This window comes from Triturus cristatus, chromosome 6 (assembly GCF_964204655.1).
Source record: "Triturus cristatus chromosome 6, aTriCri1.1, whole genome shotgun sequence".
Classification (NCBI taxonomy): domain Eukaryota; kingdom Metazoa; phylum Chordata; class Amphibia; order Caudata; family Salamandridae; genus Triturus; species Triturus cristatus.
Genome location: NC_140589.1, coordinates 1,348,031,047 through 1,348,056,389, shown reverse-complemented (window position 1 = coordinate 1,348,056,389; position 25,343 = coordinate 1,348,031,047). Strand labels below are relative to the sequence as shown.

General features: G+C 46.3%; 1 protein-coding gene across 1 annotated transcript in view; it reads right to left on the bottom strand.

Annotated features, from left to right (window-relative positions):
- USP34 (ubiquitin specific peptidase 34) overlaps positions 1 to 25,343 on the bottom strand; it is a 2,509,780-nt gene that overhangs the window by 1,497,661 nt on the left and 986,776 nt on the right. Inside the window, exon 43 of the mRNA XM_085612349.1 lies at positions 5,250 to 5,315. Coding sequence (XP_085468475.1) covers positions 5,250 to 5,315 — 66 coding nt within the window. The remainder of the gene's footprint in view (positions 1 to 5,249; positions 5,316 to 25,343) is intronic.

The following is a 25,343-nucleotide window of genomic DNA, read 5'->3' as shown; positions in this document are numbered from 1 at the left end:
AGAGGCAGGATAGGGGGTGTACCCACCCCAGGACAGGGACCCATTGGTCCCTGCCCTTTCCCTACCTGTAACGCCCCTAAATCTAGTATTTAGGGGCACCCTGAACCTTCCTTCCCCAGATTCCAGATTCCGAAATACAAAGAAGAGCAAGAAGAAAGAAGACCTGCCCTGCAGCTGCTAAGAAGAGAAAGACACCAACTGCTTAGTCCCCAGCCCTACCGGCCTGTCGACCCTCAAACCTGCTCCTGCTACAACCCGGCACCTCTTGTGGCCAGCAACCTCACAAACCCCGGAGGACCTGGCTACCTTTTGGCTCTAAGCACCTGGGACTCCCATGAGTAGAGGCTCTACTCAAAACCAGCTTCTAATCCCTGGCATCAGCCCGGAACCGCGAACCCTGCACACACTGCACCCGCCAAGCCTGGCCTGTGCCGGAGGGAACAAAGACCACGAGGACGACCCCCTGGCGACTGTGACCCAGAGTCCGGCACCCAAGGACTTCCCTCGACGCTCCTGACGACGCCTGCAGCCTCAGAACCAGGTACCCCCCCCAACCGGGATCAAAAGAGGGTAAGATTTCCCAACATCAAAAGGCACCCCTGCACCCGGCGCCCTGCGGCCCCCTGTGCCCAACTCCTGGGTACCTACCTATCCTCCAACTACCCAACTTACCTCTTCGTCCCCGAGCTTGCAGCCTTTTTCCAAACCAGAGCTTTCCCATTGAAATCAATTGAGCGCCCGAAGGCTCAAAAGCACCCTGCACCCCGCCGCCCGAGTGGCCCTGGCAGTGTAACCTCTACACCTATCTACTCCCCCATTTGCCCTGAGCAAGTGACCAGGAGCCCAGCTCCCACAGCCACGTGGCCTGCTAGGTAGCAGCCACCAACCAAGGCCCCCCTGCCTCTCATAGGATAACATTGGGTCTAACTCTCTCTGCACCCGGCTGCCCCTGTGCCGCTGAGGGTGTAACTACTGTACACCTACCTGACCCTGTGAGACCCCTGAGTCTGTGCCCAGAACCTTAACTTTACCAGTCGAGTACTTACCTTAAACCCGATAGAAGAAATTTCCCTATGGGGAAAATTGAGTTAAGTGTAGAGTTTTCAAAACTTAAAATATTCGCCAAAAATCAGCCGAGTAATGAAAACGAAAATACTCACCTGCTATTAGGTGAGCTCCCAGTGCTGGATCTTGCTGCCCAGCACTGACCCTGAAAAATATTAATAACCGTACTTACCACTGATCCGACAAGTGGCAGGGGAGGCTTTGATACGCATGTAATTATGATAGATACTGGCGACATGCTTGGGGGGGTGATTAGGGGGGGGGGTATGTTGGGGGGGTTGCTGGGGGATGGGGCGGGGGGCATATTGGTTATATCGCACACTCGCTGTGGATTAATCATGTGGATGGACTACCTCGTAGCATAGCTGTTGATGGGGTGAATGCTGTACAGTTATGATCAGTTTGGTGGACTGGTCACTGCTCTACGCTCTGAATTGGCTGGAGGGCGGAGTAATGGGGAAGGGGATTGACTGTATTCTGTTTTGTGACCCAATAAAGTCTGTTTAAAAAAACCAAAATAACCGTACTTACCAGTAACTCAATTTTCTTCCATAGGAAATCATTGATTGTTTTTCTGTGAAATTTCTTGTGTCGATTTTTGCAAACTTTAAATATTCCTTAAAAATCGTATAAATTGTAAAAACGTTATTACTTACCTGATTTGGATAAAGGTCCCAGTACTGAGTCTAGGCACCCAGTACTGGATTAGAAAAGTAATGAGAACATACTATACCTGCAACTTGCATTTTCTTCCATAGGGAAACATTGACTGTTTTCTATGAAATGTCTTCCAAGTGTCAACTTTTAAAATAGCAAAATATTACTTAAAAATCCTAGTAGTAACCAAGTCGACTTTTGTCACTTGTTTCTAAGAACTGTCCCAGGACTGAATCTAGGATCCAGTCCTGGAATTACAAAGTAATCCTGAGAGTAATCTATTGCAGATAAACTGAAACTTCCACTGAACTCAATGCATTATTGTGTTTAAACTGTGTTGCCTATAGCAACAACTTGTTAATATCTACAAAAGCCAATTGCATATTGCAAAAGTATTTACCTAAAGCATCTCATTCTGATAAAGTATATTTTGATACCTGTTGTTGGTTCTAAAATAAAACAAGCATATATTTTTTATATATAAACCATTGGCCTAGAGTTCAGTTATTGAGCGTGTGAAACCATTTTCTGACTGAGTGTGTACAACAAAATGCTTTACACTGTCCTCTGATACTGCCTTACTGCTCGACCAAGCTACCACTTTAGAGAGTAAGGTTATATCTAACTTTAGCCTCTGCCAAACCTCTGGGGACTGTGGACTCTGTACACCCTGTACTTTTTTGGGAACAGTATATACAGAGCCACTTTCTCACAGACACCACCTAATGACGCACAGGAGTACAGATGAAGAATAAATCTTAGGATCCAGACTGACGCCTGGGGAAATTCTAAGGTAAGAAAGCTACAACTAAGTGTCTCTATCAGATATATAGATACAGGTTATTCATAATAATCATTGATATGAGCTTTAATCCTACAATTTTAGTACTATTACTTTATACAGTGCAAATCTTAATAAATACGATTCAAACTGTCAATGTGGCTCAAGTAAAGTCTATTCCCAAACAGCTGTAACAAATCCTCTAAATCAATACACCTGAAGTAAAGCCTCAAAGCATGCTAGACCTAAACACAGTTGAGGTAAAATGAGAAGGGAAATGTGATATCAGATAAGACAATGACAACTGGTTATACCAACTAATTAAGAGTGTTCAGTAATTCAAGAAGATTATAAGAAATACAAGTCAATAAGAAAATGACAACTTGTCGGACTATTATCAAATCATTCCTTTCTATTGTGGGATCATTCAGCAGGCTTGAGAAAGCTTAATGGTGAATGCAACCCAAGCAAACATGAATCAATAAAGGACAACAAAGAATAGGATTCAATTGGAACAAAAACAGAGTGTTAGGTATAAATACTATAATATTGTCACCACTTTCAGATGACAAAGAGAGAAAGAGATACCATCTTTCCTGGGAAGCGTGGGGCAGTGGCTTTGTTCAATGGAGGGAGGGTACAGCTTGCAGTCCCATAACTTCAAAAGGTGGCAGTAACTCTTGTGATAAAACTTTTAGTGTCTGGTTCAATATAGAGGTGACAATCCATCCTCAATGTCTGGCGTCCGAGTCTAAAACCAAAGACATTTTGCAACCAGGAAATTTCCCGTCTAGTGATTGTTTTTCTCCAATTGGCTGTCTTTTATATAAGATCCATCAGGGTGATTAATGACACTGAATCCTTGAACCAACCCCAGGCTTAAACGGGGACACTGATGGAATTGAAGCTTAAGGCAGTTTTCCAATTGGTAACATAAATGGCTTAGAGGTGGACGCTGCTCGAATCTAGTTGATGTCGTAAAGCATCCAAAATAAACCATGACCACTCAAGATGGCACACTAGAGGACTTGTGAATAGCACAAATGGCCAATACAACTTGATTAAAGAAACAAAAAACAGAACCTGGAAATCTGTGGCACCAGAGGGTGGAAAATGACCTATGTTTGAGGAGAAGTGTCCTGGAGAAGAGGAACTGGTACTATTTTCCACTATTCTCAAGTCAGAGAATGATCTCTTATGTTTTCAGTATTAGTTATACTGTTTTTCGGATGAGCAACTTCAGGATGTCATCCTCGATTTACAAGGTATCCTAGACCAACAATTTCACTAACTTTGATCCTTCTATCAAATTACCTTTTGGTGCGTCTTGGTGTACATGTCACAAGATGTAGTGCTATCTGATGTACCCAGGCACCAGAGGCATTCTGACTGGGATCAGTCACAGATGTTTGTCTGGGACAACTGGAACAAGGCTTAAAGACCATAGGCTAGGAAAAATCAAAGCGAAGGGAAAAAAATATTTTGAAAAATAATGTAAAATAAACTGAATAAATATCTAAGTGGTTCCAGATCTGGTGTTTGTGAAGTAGCAGGGAAAAAAACAACTGATATCACAGGTAACTGTACGGCATTGCTATGTCACTTCCTGTGAAGCCTAATGGATGCACAAATGTTGCTGCACAATGTCAACTGGTGTCGTTTACGAGTCATGGCTTTAAAACGTTTACAGCTCTAAAGTGGAGCTAAGGGAAAGAGATGAAGTAATTAAGAAATTGGAAAAAAGCATCCATTAGTAACATTATTTCTCCCGCTTTTACTGTGGAGTCTCACTTTAACGGTTCAAAGAATTCTTGCATATAGTCTGTGGTAAGGCAATGTGTGCCTTAAAGTGATAAAAGCAGATGTAAGAAAGAAAAAAATGATACTGAAAAAGAAATTAAGTGAAACAGAATCCCCACTCATACCTAAAGTGTGGTTTGGTAGATGAGTACTAAATCAGCATAAAGAAGAATGCGATGTCTCAATTACATCTACATACAAACTAGATATTTTCTGCACTCTCGGTGAACAAACTCGTTTTCGAACACATCAGTCAGCAACACCTTACAAAAATACAATTTATTAGTAGCCATGAGCATGAACACTTTTAGGGGTGCAATGGGGAACTTATTCAATGGAAGGAGACAAGAGTCAGTGGTTATCATTTAAAATAAAATAATAGATTTAAAGTTTGCAATCTCTCAAGTGATTAAGAGGGATATTTTCAGGAAATATTAACGGTTTGGCATAAGGTACAAAAGACAATATAAAATGGTGCCTGTGGCAAAAGCACTTTTAAAATATGTGACAGTTGGTGATATGTGCTTAGTTAACTGAAAACATTATCTATGCAAATATTTTTTGAAGTTTTGTGAAAAACAAAATGGTATACTGGAGCCCCATACAAAGAGCAGCACAAATGGCTTAAGCTCTAAAGTAAGTGATTACTTGCACCTTTTCCAGAAGGACAATAATGGCATATATGTAAACTGTATGTCAAATGTTAATATTGGAAATATTCTGTAAGCCTGTGCAAGCCATGAGACAGATATTCATTTAAAAAAATAAATAAAAAAAAAACTTTGCTGAAAGCTCTGCAACCCTTTTTACACAGAGCGCTCCAGGAAATTAATTAACTCATACACCTATACGTTTACAAAGAAACAGGTGCGAAATGGCATTTAAATTTCACAATATAGAAACAAATAATCACGTTAAACAGGATTTCAACTGTGACTGATCTTACCATCAAATGTGTAAACATTTTTTGGAGTTCCAAAAGTGTAGTTTTATGTTTCATATCTTCAGAATACTAAAAAACATAAAACATTTTAAATCAAAGTGAAGGGATGCAGCAGAAAATTAACTGGCAGCAACAGGCGACATCTCTATTTCAAACGTTTTAAAAACAAAAACAGCACTTACACACTATGGCAATGATCTGTTTTCATTTTTACATTTGAAAGTTATAGTAACAAATAGGTTACTTACCTTTGGTAGTACCTTGTCCAGTTGAGACTATCTAATCGCTGCTTCCTTACTTAGTGAATTTCCCCAGACACCAGGCTGGATCAGGAAACTTTTGTAGCAACTTCCTCGTGTCGTTAGGCAGTGTCATGCACTCCATGTCGAATCTGTCATGCCCCAGATGTGACGTCGGGGCCCCCATATATGCGTCACCTCTGCACTCCGACGTTTGTTTCTTTCTGATCTCTGTCTGTGCCGCCGGACGCACAGCCATCAACATCAGATAATGCAGTGTGCAGCTCTTTAGGTTGCCATTTTATGCCAAAGAACAGGCAAGAATGTGGGTCAGTGAGGAATCTGCAGTTAGACAGTCTCTCTACATTGGACAACCTATCTCCAAGATAAGTAAATCTCAACTTCCAACATCTGCAGATCTCTGCAAAACTATCATCATTTAAGTGCACATGCTGACAAATCAAAGACATATTCTTTTGCTGTGAAGAGTGAGAACTGTCGCCTACTAACACGTTTTGACTTCAGCAGCTTTTCCACTGGGCGAGTTTACCTATGATTATCACTACGTCAGCGAGGGATAAAAACTCGATGGAATCAGTTTATCACAACAACCATCTAGAAAAGGCATCTTTACACACTGTTAAGCATAACAAACTCCTCAATTATCCAGATTTGTTAAAAGGGGGGAAAAACTTAAATCGGGAAAGTGTACATAGGGTGTGGCTCACAATTTGCTTATGAGCTATTAATGAATGAATGAAAAAATCTTTATAAAGTGCATAGCTACCTGTAGAAATGAAGATGATTCCCAAAGTAGAAAAGTCCAGAAGCCAATCCAACGGTAGAAAGAGTTTATTCACAATTATAGAAATAAAGACCACCAGTCCAAACAGCAGTTACCTTACAACTGCCTTCACTCAATTCTCCCACCTCCCCAGCATTCTGTTGCTAGGCCATGACAACATAGAATGCTGACCATAGCCTAACAACACAGGCAAGAGAAACCAGAACAACATGCATAGGAAATACAAGAGTGAAAATTAACCCACAACACATCTCCCTCCCCAAACACATGAGGAAAAAAAAAACTCCACAAGAGAAAAACCCTGACACAATAAGTTAAGGCAATTTAAATATAACTTACTTAAACATTTTGTAGTCCTTGTGCCAAGATGGTTTAAATCTCAACCTTCGTTGACCATCACAATTAAGAACAGTAGGAACATTACTTTGAGTTTCAAAATTGGAACTCTTGTGCGAACCATAGGAAAGCATGTGACCGGTTCCTGGTTCCCATTTAACAAGTCGAGACATGCTCCACACTTCACCAGAATTCAAGACAACAACATTATTCCTAACTTCCTTAATAGTGAATGGACCAGTAAATCGTGATTGACCTTTGCTCAGGAGACCAGATTAACACTTCATCACCCACTCTCCAATGTCTGAGGAAGGAGGAATGCCATGAATCAAAGTTTTTTTTATATCTATCTTGATATTGTCTACGTTTCAAAACAACTTGGTCACTCATTTGTACATCCTCAACATTTAAATTTACCAGGAGGACTTATTTTGTCATGTGGCTTCCGTCCTCTCAAAATAGAGAAAGGCGAAACCGAAGTTACACAATTGGGAGTATTGCGGTGGGCCCACCACGTTCCTATAAGAATCTTTTTAAGCGAGGATCTAGTTTGCAATGCCCTCTGAGCACAAGATTTGACAATCCTGTTCATTCTTTCTGCTAGACCATTTGCTTGTGGAGAATACAAGGCTGTCTTAAAATGTGTGAAAGACAACTCCTTCAAAAACATGTTCATCTCATGGGAGACAAACTGAACACCATTGTCAGTAATGAGATGCTTTGGAATTCCTTCTCTTGAAAATTCATCTGAAAGGAACTCCACGACAGTTCTAGTGTTCACCACCAGCACACACTTCGTAACTACCCACTTAGAAGTGTAATCCACAAGTAAAAGCACATAGCGCTCATCATACGCAAAAGACTCAAATGGTCCTGCAATATCCAAACCTAATCCAAATTGAAACTGTGAACATACATCAGAAGATAAACCAGGGAACAAAAGTAGCACTTTTTGTGGTGAATTGGGATCCAATTTGATCCCCATATCTCTGGTGTCTCCAACCAAGAAGATTGTCTCCCCACCTAGCCACATACACTTTTCCCATAGTCTCTCTGTCCTTGAACTGAATTTTCTTTATGACAAACCCCAAAACATCAATCTTAACCCCACCATAACCCACTGGATTAATGTCCGGGGGAAGTAATTCAGTTCTGTCTAATCCATAAACAGCATCCCAATTAGCATCTCCAACCATGGTGTAAGGTGATCCCGAATCTGCAAGAACAGAGAACTGCTGACCACCAAACACCTCACATTCAGGCATTTCTAGTGCATCATCGTCAACAGTACTATCATGTCTGATACTGCAAATGAACTGTTTCTCTTGCTCAACCTGCTGTACAGCCTGAATCCTGCCATTACGACACACTCGTGCATAATGACCCCTCTTACCACACTTGTTGCAAACCACAGATCTAGCAAAACAACTGGGACTGTTGGGTGAATGATTTTCACTCCCACACCAGAAACATTTAAAACCATTCTTGTTGTTTCTAAATCCCAAATGCTCAGAATCAGAAGACTTATTTCTGGAATAAGATTGATCAGGGCCGGGAAACTTCCTATCTTTCTCACTCAGACTCCCCCTCAACATGCTTTTTGAATCATCCTTTTTAATCTCATCCTTCTTAATCTCGTGAACAGTCCTATCATCACTGTTAACATCAGAAGTCTTTTCCACTTTCATTTCACACACCCACATGTTAGTATTCTCCATACTTTCAACAATAGACAGTGTATCTTTAAGATCAGGATTCTTAGCAAGAAGTTTTTGCTGAACTTTCGGGTCATTGGTACATCTAACAATCTGATCCCTTATAAGGGAATCAGTAAGCTGTTCAAATTCACAGGTGCGAGCTAATGTTTTCAATGTAGCCACATAACTGGCAATTTTCTCTTGTTTAAACTTATGACGTTCTAATACTACATTAATTTTGGAGCCAAAATTATTTTCCAGCATCAAAACAGACATGCAATAAATGTTTTCAGGCTCACCCTCACCCCGCCCTAATGGAATTTCATCTAAACTGTCATACACATGCCTACCCTCCACTCCTAAATTATGCAGAAGTGTGGCTTGCTTTCGTACTGCTGAAAACGTTTTCCCTCCAATAGCTAAGAGATATGAATCAAACAGAGGCTTCCACCTTTTCCAAGGCAAAGCAGGATCACCAACATCAGTTAAAAATTGTGGCGGTTGAGACATGCCTGAAGAAGCCATCATTTGAAAAAAATAAAGACTAAAAAGAAAAGAGAGAAGAACAACAAAATATCGTTAGAGTTAAAGTGTGATGGTGCAGCTAGGTAGAATTCTCAGTATAAATATCAATAGGGCAATAAAATCAATGGTAAATGCATGCGGTCCAAATATATATAAAGCTTCTGCACATAAATGCTTCTGCACTATGTTTGGTCCTCACAAGTGTGTGTATCACTGATACACGGTAGGACACAATCTGGAATTCACCTTCCACAAGTCTAATAATAAAACTCCTACTTCATGTGGAGTCTTCGCGAGGCGAAAGTGTGTGTATCCCTGATTCACGCTGAAACACAATCCGGTATCCATTAGAAGATGCGTACTCTTCCCCACAAGCCGGTGTCAAGCTCTTCTTCCAAGGACAAATACAAAAATGTCCCTTACTCGGCAACCCGATTGGCAGATTTCTTCGTGAAAATTAAAATGGCGGCACGTTGCATCAATGTCCTTTGACATCCGCCGGGTGGTTCAAGGCACGTAGGTGCTACTCACAAGATGAGGCCAGAGGAAGATAACGCGTCACACAGCAGCGCTCGAGCAACGGTGATCGGTAAGATTCTACTCTGGCCAAGTTATTTTTCAAAATGGTAACTGTTAGATTCCCAATTTACATGCGACACGTTTAATTCACAATAGCGCTGTTAAACGCCATAATGCAGCAAAAGATGTAAACATCATGCCACGGTCCTTTCTCCGATGTGTTATCGGCCCAAGTATCAGAACTTAATACTTGATAACTGCAAGACAGCAACGAGTGTCGAGTTCAGTCAGAAGAGTAGAGAAACCTCTCAAACACAATGCGCACATCGATGGCTTGATTTCTTCATTAGTATCAAGCTGAAACATGTGTCGACAGCATCAGTCAAAATCATACCTGAATTTCACGAATTGCACGAATCAATTAGTGGGTTCGTTTTGGGGAGACTGGTGGTCCTGCAGTCCTGTCCCCACGCAGGGTCAACTCATCGCCAGTGTAGAAATGAAGATGATTCCCAAAGTAGAAAAGTCCAGAAGCCAATCCAACGGTAGAAAGAGTTTATTCACAAGAATAGAAATAAAGACCACCAGTCCAGACAGCAGTTACCTTACAACTGCCTTCACTCAATTCTCCCACCTCCCCAGCATTCTGTTGCTAGGCCATGACAACATAGAATGCTGGCCATAGCCTAACAACACAGGCAAGAGAAACCAGAACAACATGCATAGGAAATACAAGAGTGAAAATTAACCCACAACACTACCCTAAGGCATCCCAGCACTATCAGCGGACATGGACAGAGAGGACAGTTTGTTAGGTGGAATTTTGGAAAAGCCAGGTTTTAAGGAGTTTCCTGAAGGGCATTAGCTTGGGCTTCCGGTGTATGTGGGGAGGGAGAGCGTTCCATAGCTTAACAGCATTGTAAGAGAAGGAACGCCCTCCACTTCTTGCTCTTTTTATTTTTGGAAGCACGGCGATTGAGAGGTTAGCCGAACGGAGGATTCTGTTAGGGCAGTAGGTGGTGATCATAGATCGAATGATTGTCGGTCCATTCCCACAGAAGGACTTATGCGTGATACATAAAGCCTTGAATTTTATTCTCTGCATTATAGGCAGCCAATGAAGAGTCTTCAGTGCCAGCTTGTCTGATTGCCTTTAGGGGGTCTGTAGGAGCAGGTGAGCTGCGCAGTTTTGAACGATCTGTAGCTTGGAGGTTGCAGCTTGGTGGGCTCCTAAGTAAAGGGCATTCCCATAGACCAGGAGTGATAGAATAAGAGCCTGGACCATTATCCTTCTTGCCTGGAATGGGACGAGAGGATGTATTTTGCAAAGCATCCTCAGAATGCAATAGCACGTGGCCCAGAGTTTCGACACCTGATATTTAAAATTCAGGGAGCGATCCAGCCACATGCCCAAGCTTTTGATCTGGTTCTTTGGTCCCGGAGCGGGGCCAAAACAGTTAGGAAGATAGCAGACCTGAATTGAAGATTAGAGAGTTGCCGTAGAGCATAAGCTCCATCTAATCTCCATTTAGTTTCAGGCACAAGTGCTCCATCCATTTGGCTACCTACTCCAGGCAGCAGCGGCCTAGGCCACCGGATGACGTTTCCGGGTGGTTTAAGGCCACCACGAGCTGTGTGTCATCGGCGTAGGTAACTATTTTTATGCCTAATGGACGGACTATATCTGCCAGTGGGCTCATGTAGACATGAAACTGTGTAGGACTCAAATAGGATCCCTGACGCACACCGCAGCTGAGAGACATGCGCTTAGAAATGATATCTCCTTCAAAGACCTGAAAGGACCTGTCTTCTAAGAAGGATTGCAGCCAGGTGATGATACCCCCATCACCCCAAGACTCCTGAGTCTAAGAGTCAATATGTTATAGTTGACGGTGTCGAATGCAGCGCTGAGGTACAAGAGGATGTTAGCTGCCGTATCACCTTGGTCCAGAATTTTTCTGGACTCTTCAACCACTGCTAAAAGAGCTGTTTCAGTCCCATTTTGGGGCCGGAACCCCATCTGTTCCTAATACAAGGAGAATTCATATAGTAATGACCCAATGGTACTTGACGTCAGTTTGCCTGAAAGCTGTAACTATTTCAATACATGTTGAAGGGGATATTCTGAACTGAGTACAAAGTTGCTCATTTGGTGGGCATACATAAATGAGATAACAGGAATTGAATTGAATATTGAACCATTAGTGCTCTTGATGGATGATTTTGTAGAAAGTGGGACCTACCTCCCTTTCTTCACTGGTCAGCACAGTCATTAACCATATGGTATTGCAACTAAACTAGGTATAGCCTGCACTTGGGAAACACCCGAAACTCCCCCTATTGATTTATAAGGGACCAAACTCAGGAATATATATGAGATGGAGAAGCGGACAACAAAAGTTAGAGACACAATGGGAAAGCATAAACAAATTGGGGCCTTTTAAGTCGTGTGGCACTGTTCTAAATGGAGGGAGATAAATTCTGGTAGCAATTTGACAGTCATATGCTATACCTATTCGTCTGCCTTCTCCCTAGGAGCTACAAGATTCTTGTGATCTTATTTGATCTCTTTGAGAGTAGTTTTAGATCTGTTTTAGCAGTTACCCTGCGTGATCCAGCTGAGTTAAAAAAGAAAGGTTTGTGTTTTACTATTACCAAGCATTAATGTGATATACCAAGCATTAATGCGATACGTTATGCTTATAGAGCCAAAGGGGATATCAAGACTTCAGGCTCTCCTTCAAGACTATCTTGAGTTAAATGCACCACGGGCATCTTTCTCCTCCCAATTCCTCTGGGCGGCAAAGAAGGTGTACCTCTGAGGCTGGCATTGCATGCCCTGAAGCTGCTGTTAAGAGGATCGCATTGGAAAGGATGAACGAACCCTCCTAGGGGCATACTGAGCCTCCCCTACCCCCTTGGGTCAGCGGACCCTACTAGCGAAATAGCTTAAACTCAACAGCTTGTATGCACTGGATGCGGAGAAAGCGTTGTCCTGCATATGGCAGACCACGATCGAACATGGCGAGAAGGCAGGGTGACTCCTAGCAATGCAACTGAGACAGCAGAATGCACAATCGATGGTTCTGGCGCTCTGGTCATATGCTGGATTGCTCCTGACCCAGCCGCTGGACATTGTAAAGGAATTCTCCACGTTCTATACAGCGCATTCCACAACAGATTACCTGTTTGACACCACATGGGAGCAGGCTTTTATGTTGGCTCTCTGCCTCCCCACTCTCTCTTCCTAGGAGTGATAGAGAGGCAGGGGACTCACTCATATCAGAGGAGGAGGTTGCTGAGGCCGTAGAAGTTGTTGGCGGTTGTTGTTGGCGACGTGGGTTCATTGGTGAGGGAGAGGTACTGCTGGGTGTCGGTGTAGGAGATGATGTTAAGTCTGTAGTTCCTAGAAACTGTCTAGATCTGTACTTGGTTGCGGAGAAAATGACGTACACGGAAAGGGATTGTCCCTGAAAATTCTGAAAGATATTGACTCCATGGATACATTATTAAGGCTTGGAACTAGGATGGGAGGGGGAGGGACTAGACCTGGTACTGGGAAGAACGGGAAAAGAGCCTTGAACCTTGTAATACCTGACCTATTGTTGACAATGATGGTTGACCCTGATGTGATCCTCAGCACATGTATATATTTAACACTGCGAATTCGGCCCGTGCTCTCTTTCAGAGGAAGTGTTGTTATATCTTAAGTCCTACACCGACTGTCAATCCCTTTGTATCGTCTATTCATGATTTCATTGTTTGCATGTTCAAATTATCAAAACCAAATAAAAATATATAATAAAATAAAATAAAAAAAAGTCTGTGGTTTAGAACGATGGCTGCCAGCGAGGCCATGTAGATGATGAAGAGAATGGGGCTCAGGGAGGAGCCCTGAGACACACTGCGGCTGATCTCTGTGGGTTCCAAGTGGAACTGTGCTAGTCTGGAACCGAGAGATGGGTCTGAAGTTCTTGAGGTTCTTTGGGTGAGCAGAGTGTTTCTACAGCAAGGGGTTGATCTCTGTGTGTTCCTGTCTTCTGGGAAGGTGCGGATTTGATGGAGCAGTTGATGGTGCGGCAGAGTTCGGGTGCCGGCTCTGTTGAAGATGTGATGAGGGCAGGGGTCCAAGAGTGTTCCTGAGGGGGATGCTCTTCAAGATCTTGAGGGTGTCTTATTCGGTGAGGAGAGTTCAGCTGAGCAGGGTCTGCTGGCGTTTGGAGTCATTGGGTGCAGTGGTTGTGAGTGGGGTGAGTGTTTCTTGAGTATTGAGTCTGTTGAAGCGGTCGTAGATCTCCTTAATCTTGCAGTGGAAGAAGGTGCCGAGGCTGTTGCAGAGGTCTTGCGAGCAGGCCTCGAAAAACTTTTATCAGGTAGAGCTATTTTTAGCACTTACTCTTCCTTGCTGGCGAGTAAACTTAAGCTGGAAGAAACAGGTTTTCTGTTCATTCACAAAGTGAATGAGCATTCAAGACGTCTTTTATCTTGACACATCTGCTGACTGCTTAATGACAGAGGTCAAATGTCAGTTTGACTTTTTACTAATTGTTGCCTTTCTATTCCTGGAAAATGGTTTTAACTCTTCTATCCCAGTGAATGGTTTTGGTCAAGTGAGCTGAAAATAATTGTGAAACAAAAGGATGTAAAATGTCAAGTTTTTTTCTCCAACAACATTTAAACTGCTTGTAAATGAATAGTACAAGTATTTCAAAATAGAACTGGAAATTATGAAATAACTTTTTTTTATAATTCAGATGTGTTATGCAAATAAAGACTTAAATAGGAGCAAAGTAATCAGAATACTTTACTAGGTGATGTGCAAATGACAAATATGTGCAGACACTTTGTTTCCAAACATTGTACACTATATAGTTTTAAAACCATGTCAGTGACAAATTCTGTGGCCATTTAATTGTAAAATTTGCTGAATGCAAATTACAGTGTGCTGCTACTTTATGCTTTAGTTATTTATTTATTAAAAGTGATAGTTTTTACACGCGATTTGAGAAACATTCCTGCCCCCGCACTGATGACAATGCAGTTAATGAACTAAGAGGCACGTAAGTGGTCATGTGTATCCTTTATGTGGCCAGATTTGTATTCTATATGGAGTTAATGTTTAGTTAATTAAATCAAACAAAATAGTTTTCTGTACAGCAGACGTGATAAACTCGTGTATTTAAAGGAGCTCGCTTATGTGATAAAGACAAAAATGGCGTCTCAGTGAATTAAAATACTTGCCCAGAATCACATATTTTGAATACCAGTTTATGGGTCAAGAGCATTATAATTAGGTCGAGTAGATTATTTTAGTCACTACACCTGCAGGTCTAGTAATATTTTTATGATTTTTCGAGGCCTGCTTGGGAGGATAATATGTCTGCTGTCTCTGCGCTGGTTTGGCGAGTTCTTTGACCATGGCAAAAAGTTCTTTGCTATTGAGTGTATTGGCATTGATCCTTTATGGTAGGGCCGCTTTCTTTGTTGTTCTAAAGAGGTGGTGGTGTGCAGTGATATTGGTTTTGAAGGCTGAGCAGTCTTCTGGGGTCTTGCTGTTCCTGCATCTCTTCTCGAGCGGTTCACAGTGCATACGGACTTATGAAGGGCTGTAGAATACCAGTTGGCTCCCTAATTCCCAAGCCTGAGAAAGACCATCTCCACTGTGCTAACTACCACCCCATTTCGCTACTGAATTGCAATGTGAAAATACTAGCCAAAGTTTAGGCCACCAGATTGGGCCGGGTGATTCGATCACTGATACATGATACCCAGGTGGGCTTTGTGCTCTACCGCTCTTGCCGCAGCCATTTCTGTCCCCTAGCACATGTCATCTGGTCCCTCAAGTTGGCCCAAAATGAGCGCCTGGTGTCTTGCCTAGACACGGAGGAGACCTTTGACTGGGTCAAATAGTTCTATCTCTTCCGCACCATGGCTCGCTTACGTATTGGCCCCAAGTTTATCCAAATGGTCTGATGCTAAACCAATCCCCTGTGGCCTAGATCAACTGTAACTGCCTTTTCTCTGATCTGGTCTCCATCACCCAGGGCTCCAGGCAGGGTTGCCCCCTGTCACCTCTCCTTTTCCTCCTGGCACTGGATACCCAGGATGTAGTGGTTAGATCTACGGCCCACATTTCAGGGATCAAGATAAGAGTGGGGGAGCTTAAAGTGCGAGCTACTTACCTTCGGTAATGATGTATCTGGTAGAGACGTTGTCTAGCCATAGAGTCCTTGACTTAGAATATCCCCAGGCGTCAGACAGGATACAGCAAACTTTTTGCACCAGCACCTTTGCGTGCCCGGGGACGGCGCCACACACCCGGACGTCGTCCACGGATGTGACGTCAGCAAGGTCATATAAGTCCCTCCAGGCGCGCGGACGTCAGTTTTCTTCGGCGAAACTTTTCTGCGACACAACACGGAGCCACCCACAAAACTGTGAAAGAAGGAAACAGTGTGCGAATGATGAAAAATCCGTAAAAGAAAGAAGGCGGATAGTGCAAAACACCATCATAAAAGACAGTAGCAGACACGGTCTACATATACGAGAAGAAGTAAGGGCAAAGCAAAGCTCTGAGAAGAAACCCCGCAAAGCAAAGCATGGACCATCTCCAAAGGCTGAGAAACAAGGGAAGAAATAACAACAGGCAAGATAGATTGTTATTACCACTTAGAACTATGCCGGCCAACAAGGACGGAACACAGGAAGAACAGTCTACTGCGAGAAGGTATGAAAAGAATGGTATTCCCCTATAGCAAGGGAAGGCCGAAACAAAGCCCAGCAAACCCCAAAGAAGGCGACCATAGAGGAGACAAGGGTCCTGACTCAAAGGAGACTGTGGGAGGGAGGAAGCAACAGGAGAAGAAGAATCTCCTGATGAAGGTGAAAGAATAGGCACCATTTTAAAGGAAAGAAGCCACCTGGAGGGAGGCATCCGCCTATGGCAATTCTGAAAGAGATCACAACAATGTGAGCACCCTGAAAGAAGACCAATGGCAACGGAAAGGAGGCAAAGTGGAGAAAACTACTTGGCAAAGTCCTCGCAGAACGGAGAGGATGGGTGGGTGTTAAGGAATCTACGGCTAGACAACGTCTCTCCCAGATACATCGTTACTGAAGGTAAGTAACTCGTACATCTGCTAGAGACATCTAGCCGCAGATTCCTTAACTTAGAATAGTTACCACAGCCATACCCCCAGGGGGAGGTGGGTCTGCGACAGAACAACAGAAAGTGCCCGAAGCACTGAGCCGGCAACAGAGTGATGGACCATGGGGAAGGCTGTGGCGCAACAGCCAGACAGCAACCCAAGTGGTTCGAAAGAGCAAAAGACAAGACATACCAAACTGCCAGAATTGCGAGACACCATACCCGTATGAGATGTATAAACAGAACTAGCCATATTCCAGAACAGAAGAGAGAGAGTCCAGAACGACGGAGGGAGAAGGACTACTCCCCACTCAATGGTGCATTAAAGGGACACCAAGGAATGCTAGCGGATTTCAAAAAGAAATATAACCAGAGCCTACCAGGCCAGCCCACGCAAGGGAGGCCGGAAGGCCACAGCGAGGAAGCGTAGGGTAGAGGGAGGAACTGAGGAACATTGTAGAAGAGCAGGCGGGAACAAAGACACGCCAAGTGCACACCTAGTCACCAAAAAGTATGACAGGGGCGGAAGTAGCATTCTGAAGCAAGCTTGCAGAGAACCAAACTAAAACATGCGCAGAGCAGACAGCCACGGTGAAAGCTAAAATGAGCATGGAACCGCCCAACCAGGGAGCTTTAAGGTCGAGGTGAGAACTCACCCACGAAATACAAAGAAGCAGGGTGCAGCACCTGGGACAACCTGCAGCGGAGGAGCTGTCCCGCAGGCACAGGAGACATAGAGAAGGGCGACGCTCAGTATAAAAGACACATCCGAAGGGAGTGGCCACAGAGGCACCGAAAGTGCCACTAGGAGCTGTGAATAGGAACATGCGTAACTGTTGAGAAGAACCTCAGATCTCCAAAGCACTTTCTCCGACCGTGAGGGGAAATCCACCCTGTAAAGAAGAGTGGGACTGTATAGTATAGGCCAAGAAGAAGCATTGTGAAGCAGGTGGCCCATCCCAGGGAGAGGAACGCAAGGAACCCTGGGTGCTGAAGATGTAGGACAAGTCACCAAAGCGCACTGAGAGGTGCTATAAAAGACACCGCCGAGCAGAACGAGGGCAAGCTAGAGTACAATCACAGACTTGCTCCTTGGCAGCTGCGACCACGCAACTACGGGTGCCACAGGAGGAACCTACCTAGTGCACCCGTGGCAAGAGGTAGCCGCATTTTGAAGCGTGTTGAAATACATTGAAAGAGAATGAGGCACATATGTAAGGCATGGCGTAAAGGAGATAGCGCCAAAGGCACAACACTTAACACTGTGCAACGGTAAGACAAGGGCGTCATTGGACGCAGACAGCCCAAAGGGGCCTCCATGCCCGCATGACGCATAGCAGAGCTATACAATAGCATACAGGTACTCCACTTGGAGTCTGTCACATCCCCAAGAACCATGGGGGAACACCTCTTAGGGCAAACCACAATCAGAGGACTGAACACAAACAATCTGTGGAACACCGCCACAGTAGGCTTACCGCCAGCCTAAAACACATAGTGCAACTAGTGGAACCCAATGCAACTAGTGGACGCCAAATAAATAGCCAACCAACTAGATCATGGTAAATGGAAACCTTTAAGATATAGGCCTATGGGGGAGGACGAAATCCTGCAAGGAGGTGCTGAACAACCGAATCAGCATGGGCATCAAACAAAAGGACCCCATCAAAGGGTAGATCAACAAGGCGTTCCCGTATATTCACCGGAAAGATGTCATCTCGCAACCAAGCATGGCGCCGTAGGGCCACCGAACCAGCCAGAATCCGCAGTATCAAGGCCGAGCGGATTGAAAATTCCGCCAAATCATAGCCATCACGGAGAAGAGGAAGGAGGTCAACACGAGCGCCCTCAGAAGACAAGCCAAGACACATCGAAGAGCAGCGCTAGTGGAGGCGAAAATGTTACAGTCCCACGACTCCAGCCATCTGGACTACCGGGAGAGAGGAAGCAACAGCTGAGGCAAGGAAGGGAAAGCAGTTTGCAGGTCAAACCCTTGAACGTCTGGGTGAACAAATAAGCAAACTGGATCATGTGGCGGTGCAAGATAGAACGAGCCACCGGATCACTGGAAGCTGGCCGACCTCAGGTGCCCAAAAGGGCATCATAAAGAGAAGCCAGCGGCCTGTCCGGAAGGCCAAAGTGGGCTCTGAGCCAAGCTGCGAGCACCAGCAACCACCCGCGACGCCACAGCGAGCCCCACTGGGCTATGCGGCGCAGCAAGGGTGTTATGGGTCGAACTGGGGGACCCCACCGGGCCACGCCCTGATGACGCCATCTCTCCATCATCCCCAGAGGCAAGAGGCACAGTTGGTGCTGGGGGCGAACCCGCCATCACATCCGCCGGAGACCGCGTACGTAGCGGAGGCTCCGAGGATGCCCCAGGGAGAGGAGGGGACCCAAGGGAGACCTGCAGGGCCGTTGCATAGGCCTCCATTTGGGTCCGAGTCGCCCCATGCCATGATAAGGCGGATATGGAAGGGGCGACTCCCGGGGGCGCACGTCCGGAGGATTACGGGAACAAGTGCCCCCGACAACAGAAGGAAGTGACGGCGAGGACCTCGGTGACATGTGCCGTGACTTACCCGAGCGAGCCGAACAACGCACCTGGGACCCAGAGGGCGACCGACGCCGCAAATGGAACCCACTGCCAGAGGGGCCTGCCGCCGATGAGGAGACCGGGGGCCGAGATAACTCCAACCGGGACAGATGAGCCGAAAGCAGCTTCATCCCGCGCTCCTGCCGGGACTTCGGCATGAGGTGTTGGCAGGCGTCGCAGTCCGAGTCGTGGTGTTCGCCCAGACACCATATACAGATTAGGTGTGGGTCCGTCGCGGACATTTGCCGCGAACAGGAGGTACAAGTTTTAAAGCCCGAAGGCATCGCACACTGTTCCAGACGCGAAGCATCAGAAAAGGGCCTGAACACAGGCCAGAGGAACTGCTTACTCCGGATCAGCGTTATACGCGGAAAAGAAGGAAACTGACGTCAGCGCGGCTGGAGGGACTTATATGACCTCGCTGACGTTACATCCGTGGACAGCGTTGGGGCGGGGTCGTGTGGCGTCGTCCCCCGGCATGCAGAGGAGCTGCTGCAAAAAGTTTTCCGGATCCAGTCTGATGCCTGGGGATATTCTAAGTTAAGGAATCTGCAGCTAGATGTCTTTATCAGATCTTCTGCTATATGCGGACAACATCCTCCTGACACTGACGGACTTGGGAGTATCGTTTCCAGCCACTATGAAACTTGTGGACTCCTTTGCATACTTTTCCAAGTTATAAGATCAACTGGGCCAATGGCGTTGACCAATCCGCTTTTAGCCTGCTTACCAGAATGAACTCCGCAACCTGGGTGTCTCACTACACAGGGATTTTCACACTTTAGTGCAGGATAATCTTTGCCCGCTTCTGGCCTCGATGAAACTGGACTTAACTAAATGGACAGCCTGCCACCTACCCCTGTAGAGCTGGGTCTAGACAGTCAAAATGGTGACAGCCCATGGTTTAATTATTTATTTGGCATGCTCTCGTTTCACCTACCAGCTGGCCTTCTCTTGCAGCTTGACTCCCTAGTACACAAATATGCCTGGGGCTCTCTGCCCTCAAGGCTTGCTCCTGCTAATCTCTATGCTGCCACATCCTCCAGAGAGCTTTGGCTTCCTAACTTTCAGTCCAATTATAGGGCCCACCAGTTGTCCAAGATGGGGTATCACCTTCTTCAGCACAGGAAACTTCCTTTGTGGGTCAAGATTGAGCGTAGCCTTCATAATGTTGTCCCCACCCCCCAGCCTTTCGATGCTTTACGCGGGGCCACAGGCATCACGTGATCCGCATAACCCCATTTTTATGGCAATTAACGTGGTCTGGAAGTCTACTCCTGCTCTTTTGAAGGACTGCAGCTTCTAACACCTGAAGGCACCCTTATGGCAGAACAGCTTAATCACGATTGACCGTCTACCGTTTTACGAACAGGAATCTCAGATATACGTCATCTTCTGACAAAGGATACCCTTCGGTCTTTTGAGAGATGTTTTGCATACTACATTATACCGCTCTCTCATTTTTGCTACCTTCAGCTCCGACACTGACTTCAATCGCAGTTACATGCTGAGTCCTGCCCCCCCACCTCCCTATCTTTCTCCACACATCCCTGGAGCTCTGACAAAAAACTGGTCTCTAGACTTTATGGCCTCCAGCTGTCTAAACTGTTCTCTACCTCTCTGGAACGCATGATTCGGATTCGCTGGAGAAACATTTTCACATTGACTATTCCCCGGAATGTTAGTCCCTCCTCCTGGCGTCCCACAATAAGGGGCCACAGGAGGCAAGAATTAGGTTTTTCTACTTCAAAATCCTGAAAGACTGTCACTGGTCACCGGCTAGGCTCCACAGGGCATGGCTGACGCCTTTATCGGACTGCTGAAGAGGCCTGGTCCCAAACTGACATTCTTCATATCCTCTAGTCTTGCCCGGCACATGCACCCTTCTAGGCTGGAGTTGATTGTCTCTTGTGAGATACACTTAGCAAAGCCACCCCTCTTCAGGCTCACCGGCAATCCTTCATGACACGCAGGGCCTATTTGGACTTACCTCCCACAATGTTTGCTGGGTGGCTTACTGCTGCTAAGGTATGCTTCCTCAGCCTGTGGTTCACCCGACTGCTCCTACCCAGGAGAACCGGCTTGAAAGTGTGGCGACCAAAGAGGCACATGACTGACTGATTTACCATCTGACATGACCAGGAGCACCTATTTATGGAAATTTGGGGTCCACTCCACCGTGGGACAGCATGAGGGGTTACCAACCCCACCGACCACGGTCCATTTGACGAATATGCGTCATTATTTCTTTCTCCCGTCTATCTGTCTGTTGGGGTTTGTCTGTTTGTATGTCTACCGATCTGTGTCGGCCTAGTTTCTCCACCCCCCCTTCCTTTACTGGCCACTCTCCTGCTTCCGCCTTGCAACTAGTCCTCTTGATGGCCCTGCCACCCTGTCGCCATTTCCCTGCCCTCTCCTACCCCTGCACTGCTGTCTTTTAACTGTGAGAGTACCTGTCTGGGGTGTGTCTCTCTTTATACCCGAATGACCTTGCTCTTCTTCCTGTTCGCCTCTTTCCATCCCTACAGGTATGCCCACTCATCTCCGAGCCTTATACGACCCGCTCAAATTTGCCATGCCTGCATACTACCCCCTGGTTATTGTCTTGGGTACTCCCTGTAATGCTTTGTAACGCTCCCAGCCACAATGACTGTATTGTATCCACAGATGGTGTTTGACATTCTAATAGCTGGTTTGGATAGATGTTTCTCTTTTGCATACAGGTTTGTACCTGTATGGTGTTTTGTATGCGTTTCCTGTCTTAAAACTCAATAAAAAGATGTAAATCAAAAGAAAAAACACATTTGTAGACAAAAGCCTCTCTCAAGGCTTGAAGTATTTTTGCAGATATTAATGTTTCACATACAATTGGTTGTAGTGCTCGAAAAGTGTGCATATACAAAACTAAACATAAATCACATATGTAAAGAAATAGTTTGCAAGAATATTAATAAAGAGAAGGGATGAATCAGTGTCATTCTCAGGTTTCTATGTCCAAACAAACCAGGTTACAACCTAGGGTGTGTCATTGATGTTTCAACTCTATAGTCACTTTATGTGTTTCATCAGGGTAAGTGCCATCTGTCAAAAAATATCCCTATAACTAGACAATGGTGTCACATAGGAGGAAATGTCAAGTTATCCAAATTCTAAAACATCAACCATGTGTGATAAATGCTAGAGTGGGTGCAGGGTTCTAGCTAGCCCCTATTGTGCACAACACATTCTTTATAAATAGACCTTTCAATGACTCGCTATCAATTCCTTCGGCACCACACTCCCACTTTTTAATGAGAAAGGCGAGACACGTCTGCATTAATTAATTTAACTTGTGATATGTGACACAAGCATGATGGACTAACTTGATACATGTAAAAGTCTGAGAGCAACAACATTGACATCGATGTGAGGGCTGGGTCTAGGGTCCTCAGTGCGGGTGGGTGAAGATCCATGAAAAGAGATGCATCATTACTGTATCATCCAATTTGTTTATTTTGATCATGCTAAAGATGATGTTTGTTGATAATTGTTATATGTTCATGTTAATGTTGTTTCTTATTTTTCAAAAATCAATAAAGAGATTTTTTTTTTTAAGTGACTACCCACCTGATGTAAAGAGACATTTGTGGTGAATGAGCCACTTTTGTGGTCTGACACCCTATGATGACCCTCAACCACCACCATTTTGTACTGACTTAAGTGTGTTATGTTACCCTAGCCTTAATGTAGGATGGGTTTGCATATGCCTGCTTCTCTTCTGTACTGTAATCTTGCTGTCTTTTAGTAGAATAGTCTTGCCAAGAATAGGAGGTGTGGGATGTCGAGGTGCAGTGTTGTGGGTGATGGTGCACACATGTGCTCAATGCTGGATACTGAGGGATTAAGTGTATAATGTTATTTGGATTAGGTGAATTATGACTTTGACCTATTGGCTTTGACGTGGTCTAATGTCATTTTCTTTTCTGACTTTACCTTGCTTTATGGCAGTGCTGACTTTTGCCTTTGACATGTTCTCATGTCATCTTGCTTTTCTGATTCCATCTTGCTTTGGGCCTTTGTGTGCATGGCTTAACTAACTCAATTTTCATGACTGAAGCTATTTTCTGTGCCTGCACGAAGCAGCAGTAGGTGGGGAGGGCATGTTTTGCTCTTCTCCTGTTTTTTCGCACTTTACTGACTAGAGAGAACTGGTTCTTATCAGAGGAATGTACATGGTCTGTCTCGGAGCCATAGCAAAGGCCTGATCAACCGATGCAGTGGCCTTGGAGCAGGCTGGTACGGGCTCTCATGAGAACGAGGGGGCGAGGCTTGCTAGAAGCTTCGTTGTGTTTGAATTTGTATTAAAAAGGGGAGCCTAGGGGGGCGAAGTCAAGATGGCGACGGAGTAGGACGCTCTCCTAGGTCCCTCCGGCGCCGAACCAGCATAGCCTTGTACGAGCGGCCTCCCGGGGATCTCCAAGACCTGGAAGCGGTAGCGCTCGATGTCCGGTGGTGGCGGGGCCAGTCTGGTGTCACCGGCGGATTCCCTTGAGGCGCTGGCGGTCCCGTAACATCGGAGGCCTGTGAGGCGGCTGGCGAAGGAGGAGCCGGGACCTCGCCTGCTGCGCGAGGCAGACGCTGTGGAACTCGGCTGCCCAGGGAGGGGGGAGCTGGCGCCGGCGGCAGCGAGGAGAAGCAGACATCTGGCAGGCGGAAGCAGAGCGCCCTAGCCCACGAGGGTTTGCAGCTGTGGACGCCGGGGAGGCATGGATCCCCGCACCGGTGAGGGGAGCGAAGCCTGAGGGCCTCCCCGGACCAAGGAACTGTGGATCCGGAGTCTGCCCCGACCGGGCCAGCCCGAGGATGCGGCGTGCGGGGGGGTGTTCGGCTCCCCGGGGCTTCTAAAAGCAGCGGAGACTGTCGTGGGGCAGCGGCCACAGGGGGCCATCGTCTGCCGGCGCCTGGTAGGCTCTGAGACATGGGAGCATGAGCACGCTCCGCCACAGTGAAGCTGGAGGGCCTGCTCTGGCTTAGGCGGTCTGTTGGAGGAGCCGAGGACTGTAGGGCTGCCACCTGGACCCAGGCACTCCCCGTGAGGACCCGGTAAGCTTGGGCTGGGGCCCGAGGTGTGGGCGATATCTCTGGGGGCTCCTCCCGACGACTTCTGGGGGGACCATCGCCCCGCAACTTTCCCGGTTGGTTGTGTGTCCCGAGTGGCGGAGGGTGGACGGGGGCCCGAAGACGCGGGGCCGATCAAGGAGCCGCCCTGTGGCCGGCGGTGCGGTGGCGTGGCCCCGGTGCTGGGATATTCGGCCTACGACTGAGCTCTGGGCAGTGACTGACTACCCCCCACGCTGGGCACGAATTGCGGAGTGGCTGTGTCCGGAGACTGCCCTCCCCTGACTGAGGGGGCGCGTGCTGAAGCGGTACTGGCGGGGGTGATACGAAACCTGCCAGTGGGTGGCACCGAACTTCCTTGACCAGGACACGATGTCTGGTAAGACCCGTGGGGGCAAAACCGGACGAGAAGGTTCGCAGCGGGGAGCTGCGCCCTCGACGCATCCTGGCGCTGGTGCCTCCTCTAAGCCACCTGATGATGATGCGCCTGTCACCAAGGCCTTTATGCTGGAACTGTTTAATGCTATCAAGGAGGACATCACTAGCCTCCGCTCCCAGCTGGCCTCTGACCTTCGGGAGGTGCGACGAGATGTGGATGGTATTGGAGAGAGGGTGGCAACCCTGGAGGAGCATGACTTGGGGCTCGCTGGCGATGTCCATCAGCTTCAGCAAGATGTTCTCCGGCTCACGGAACAGAATTTGGACCTCCAAGCCCATGCGGAGGACTTAGAAAATCGGTCCCGACGGAACAATATCCGCATTTGCGCGGTGCCCTGGGACGGAGAGGCTGGGGACCTACGGGGCTATGTGGAGGGCCTGTTTCTGCAGATTTTGGGAGAGGATGATGTCCGCGAAGTACGGATGGACAGAGTGCACCGAGTGGGGCTGCCGAGAGGGACAGGGGTTCCTCCCCCGGACATTCTGCGTCCACGACTATCAGCTTAAAGAGCGAATACTCCGGAAGGCGAGAGGGCTTCCATCACTGCTTTATCGGGACCACCGTCCCCAGCTATTTCAAGATCTGGCGGCGTCGACGCTGCAGAAACACCGTGACTTTCGCCCCGTAACATCTTTCTTGCGAAGCCAGAACATCACCTACTCATGGGGGCATCCGTTTCGGCTGATTTTTTGATGGC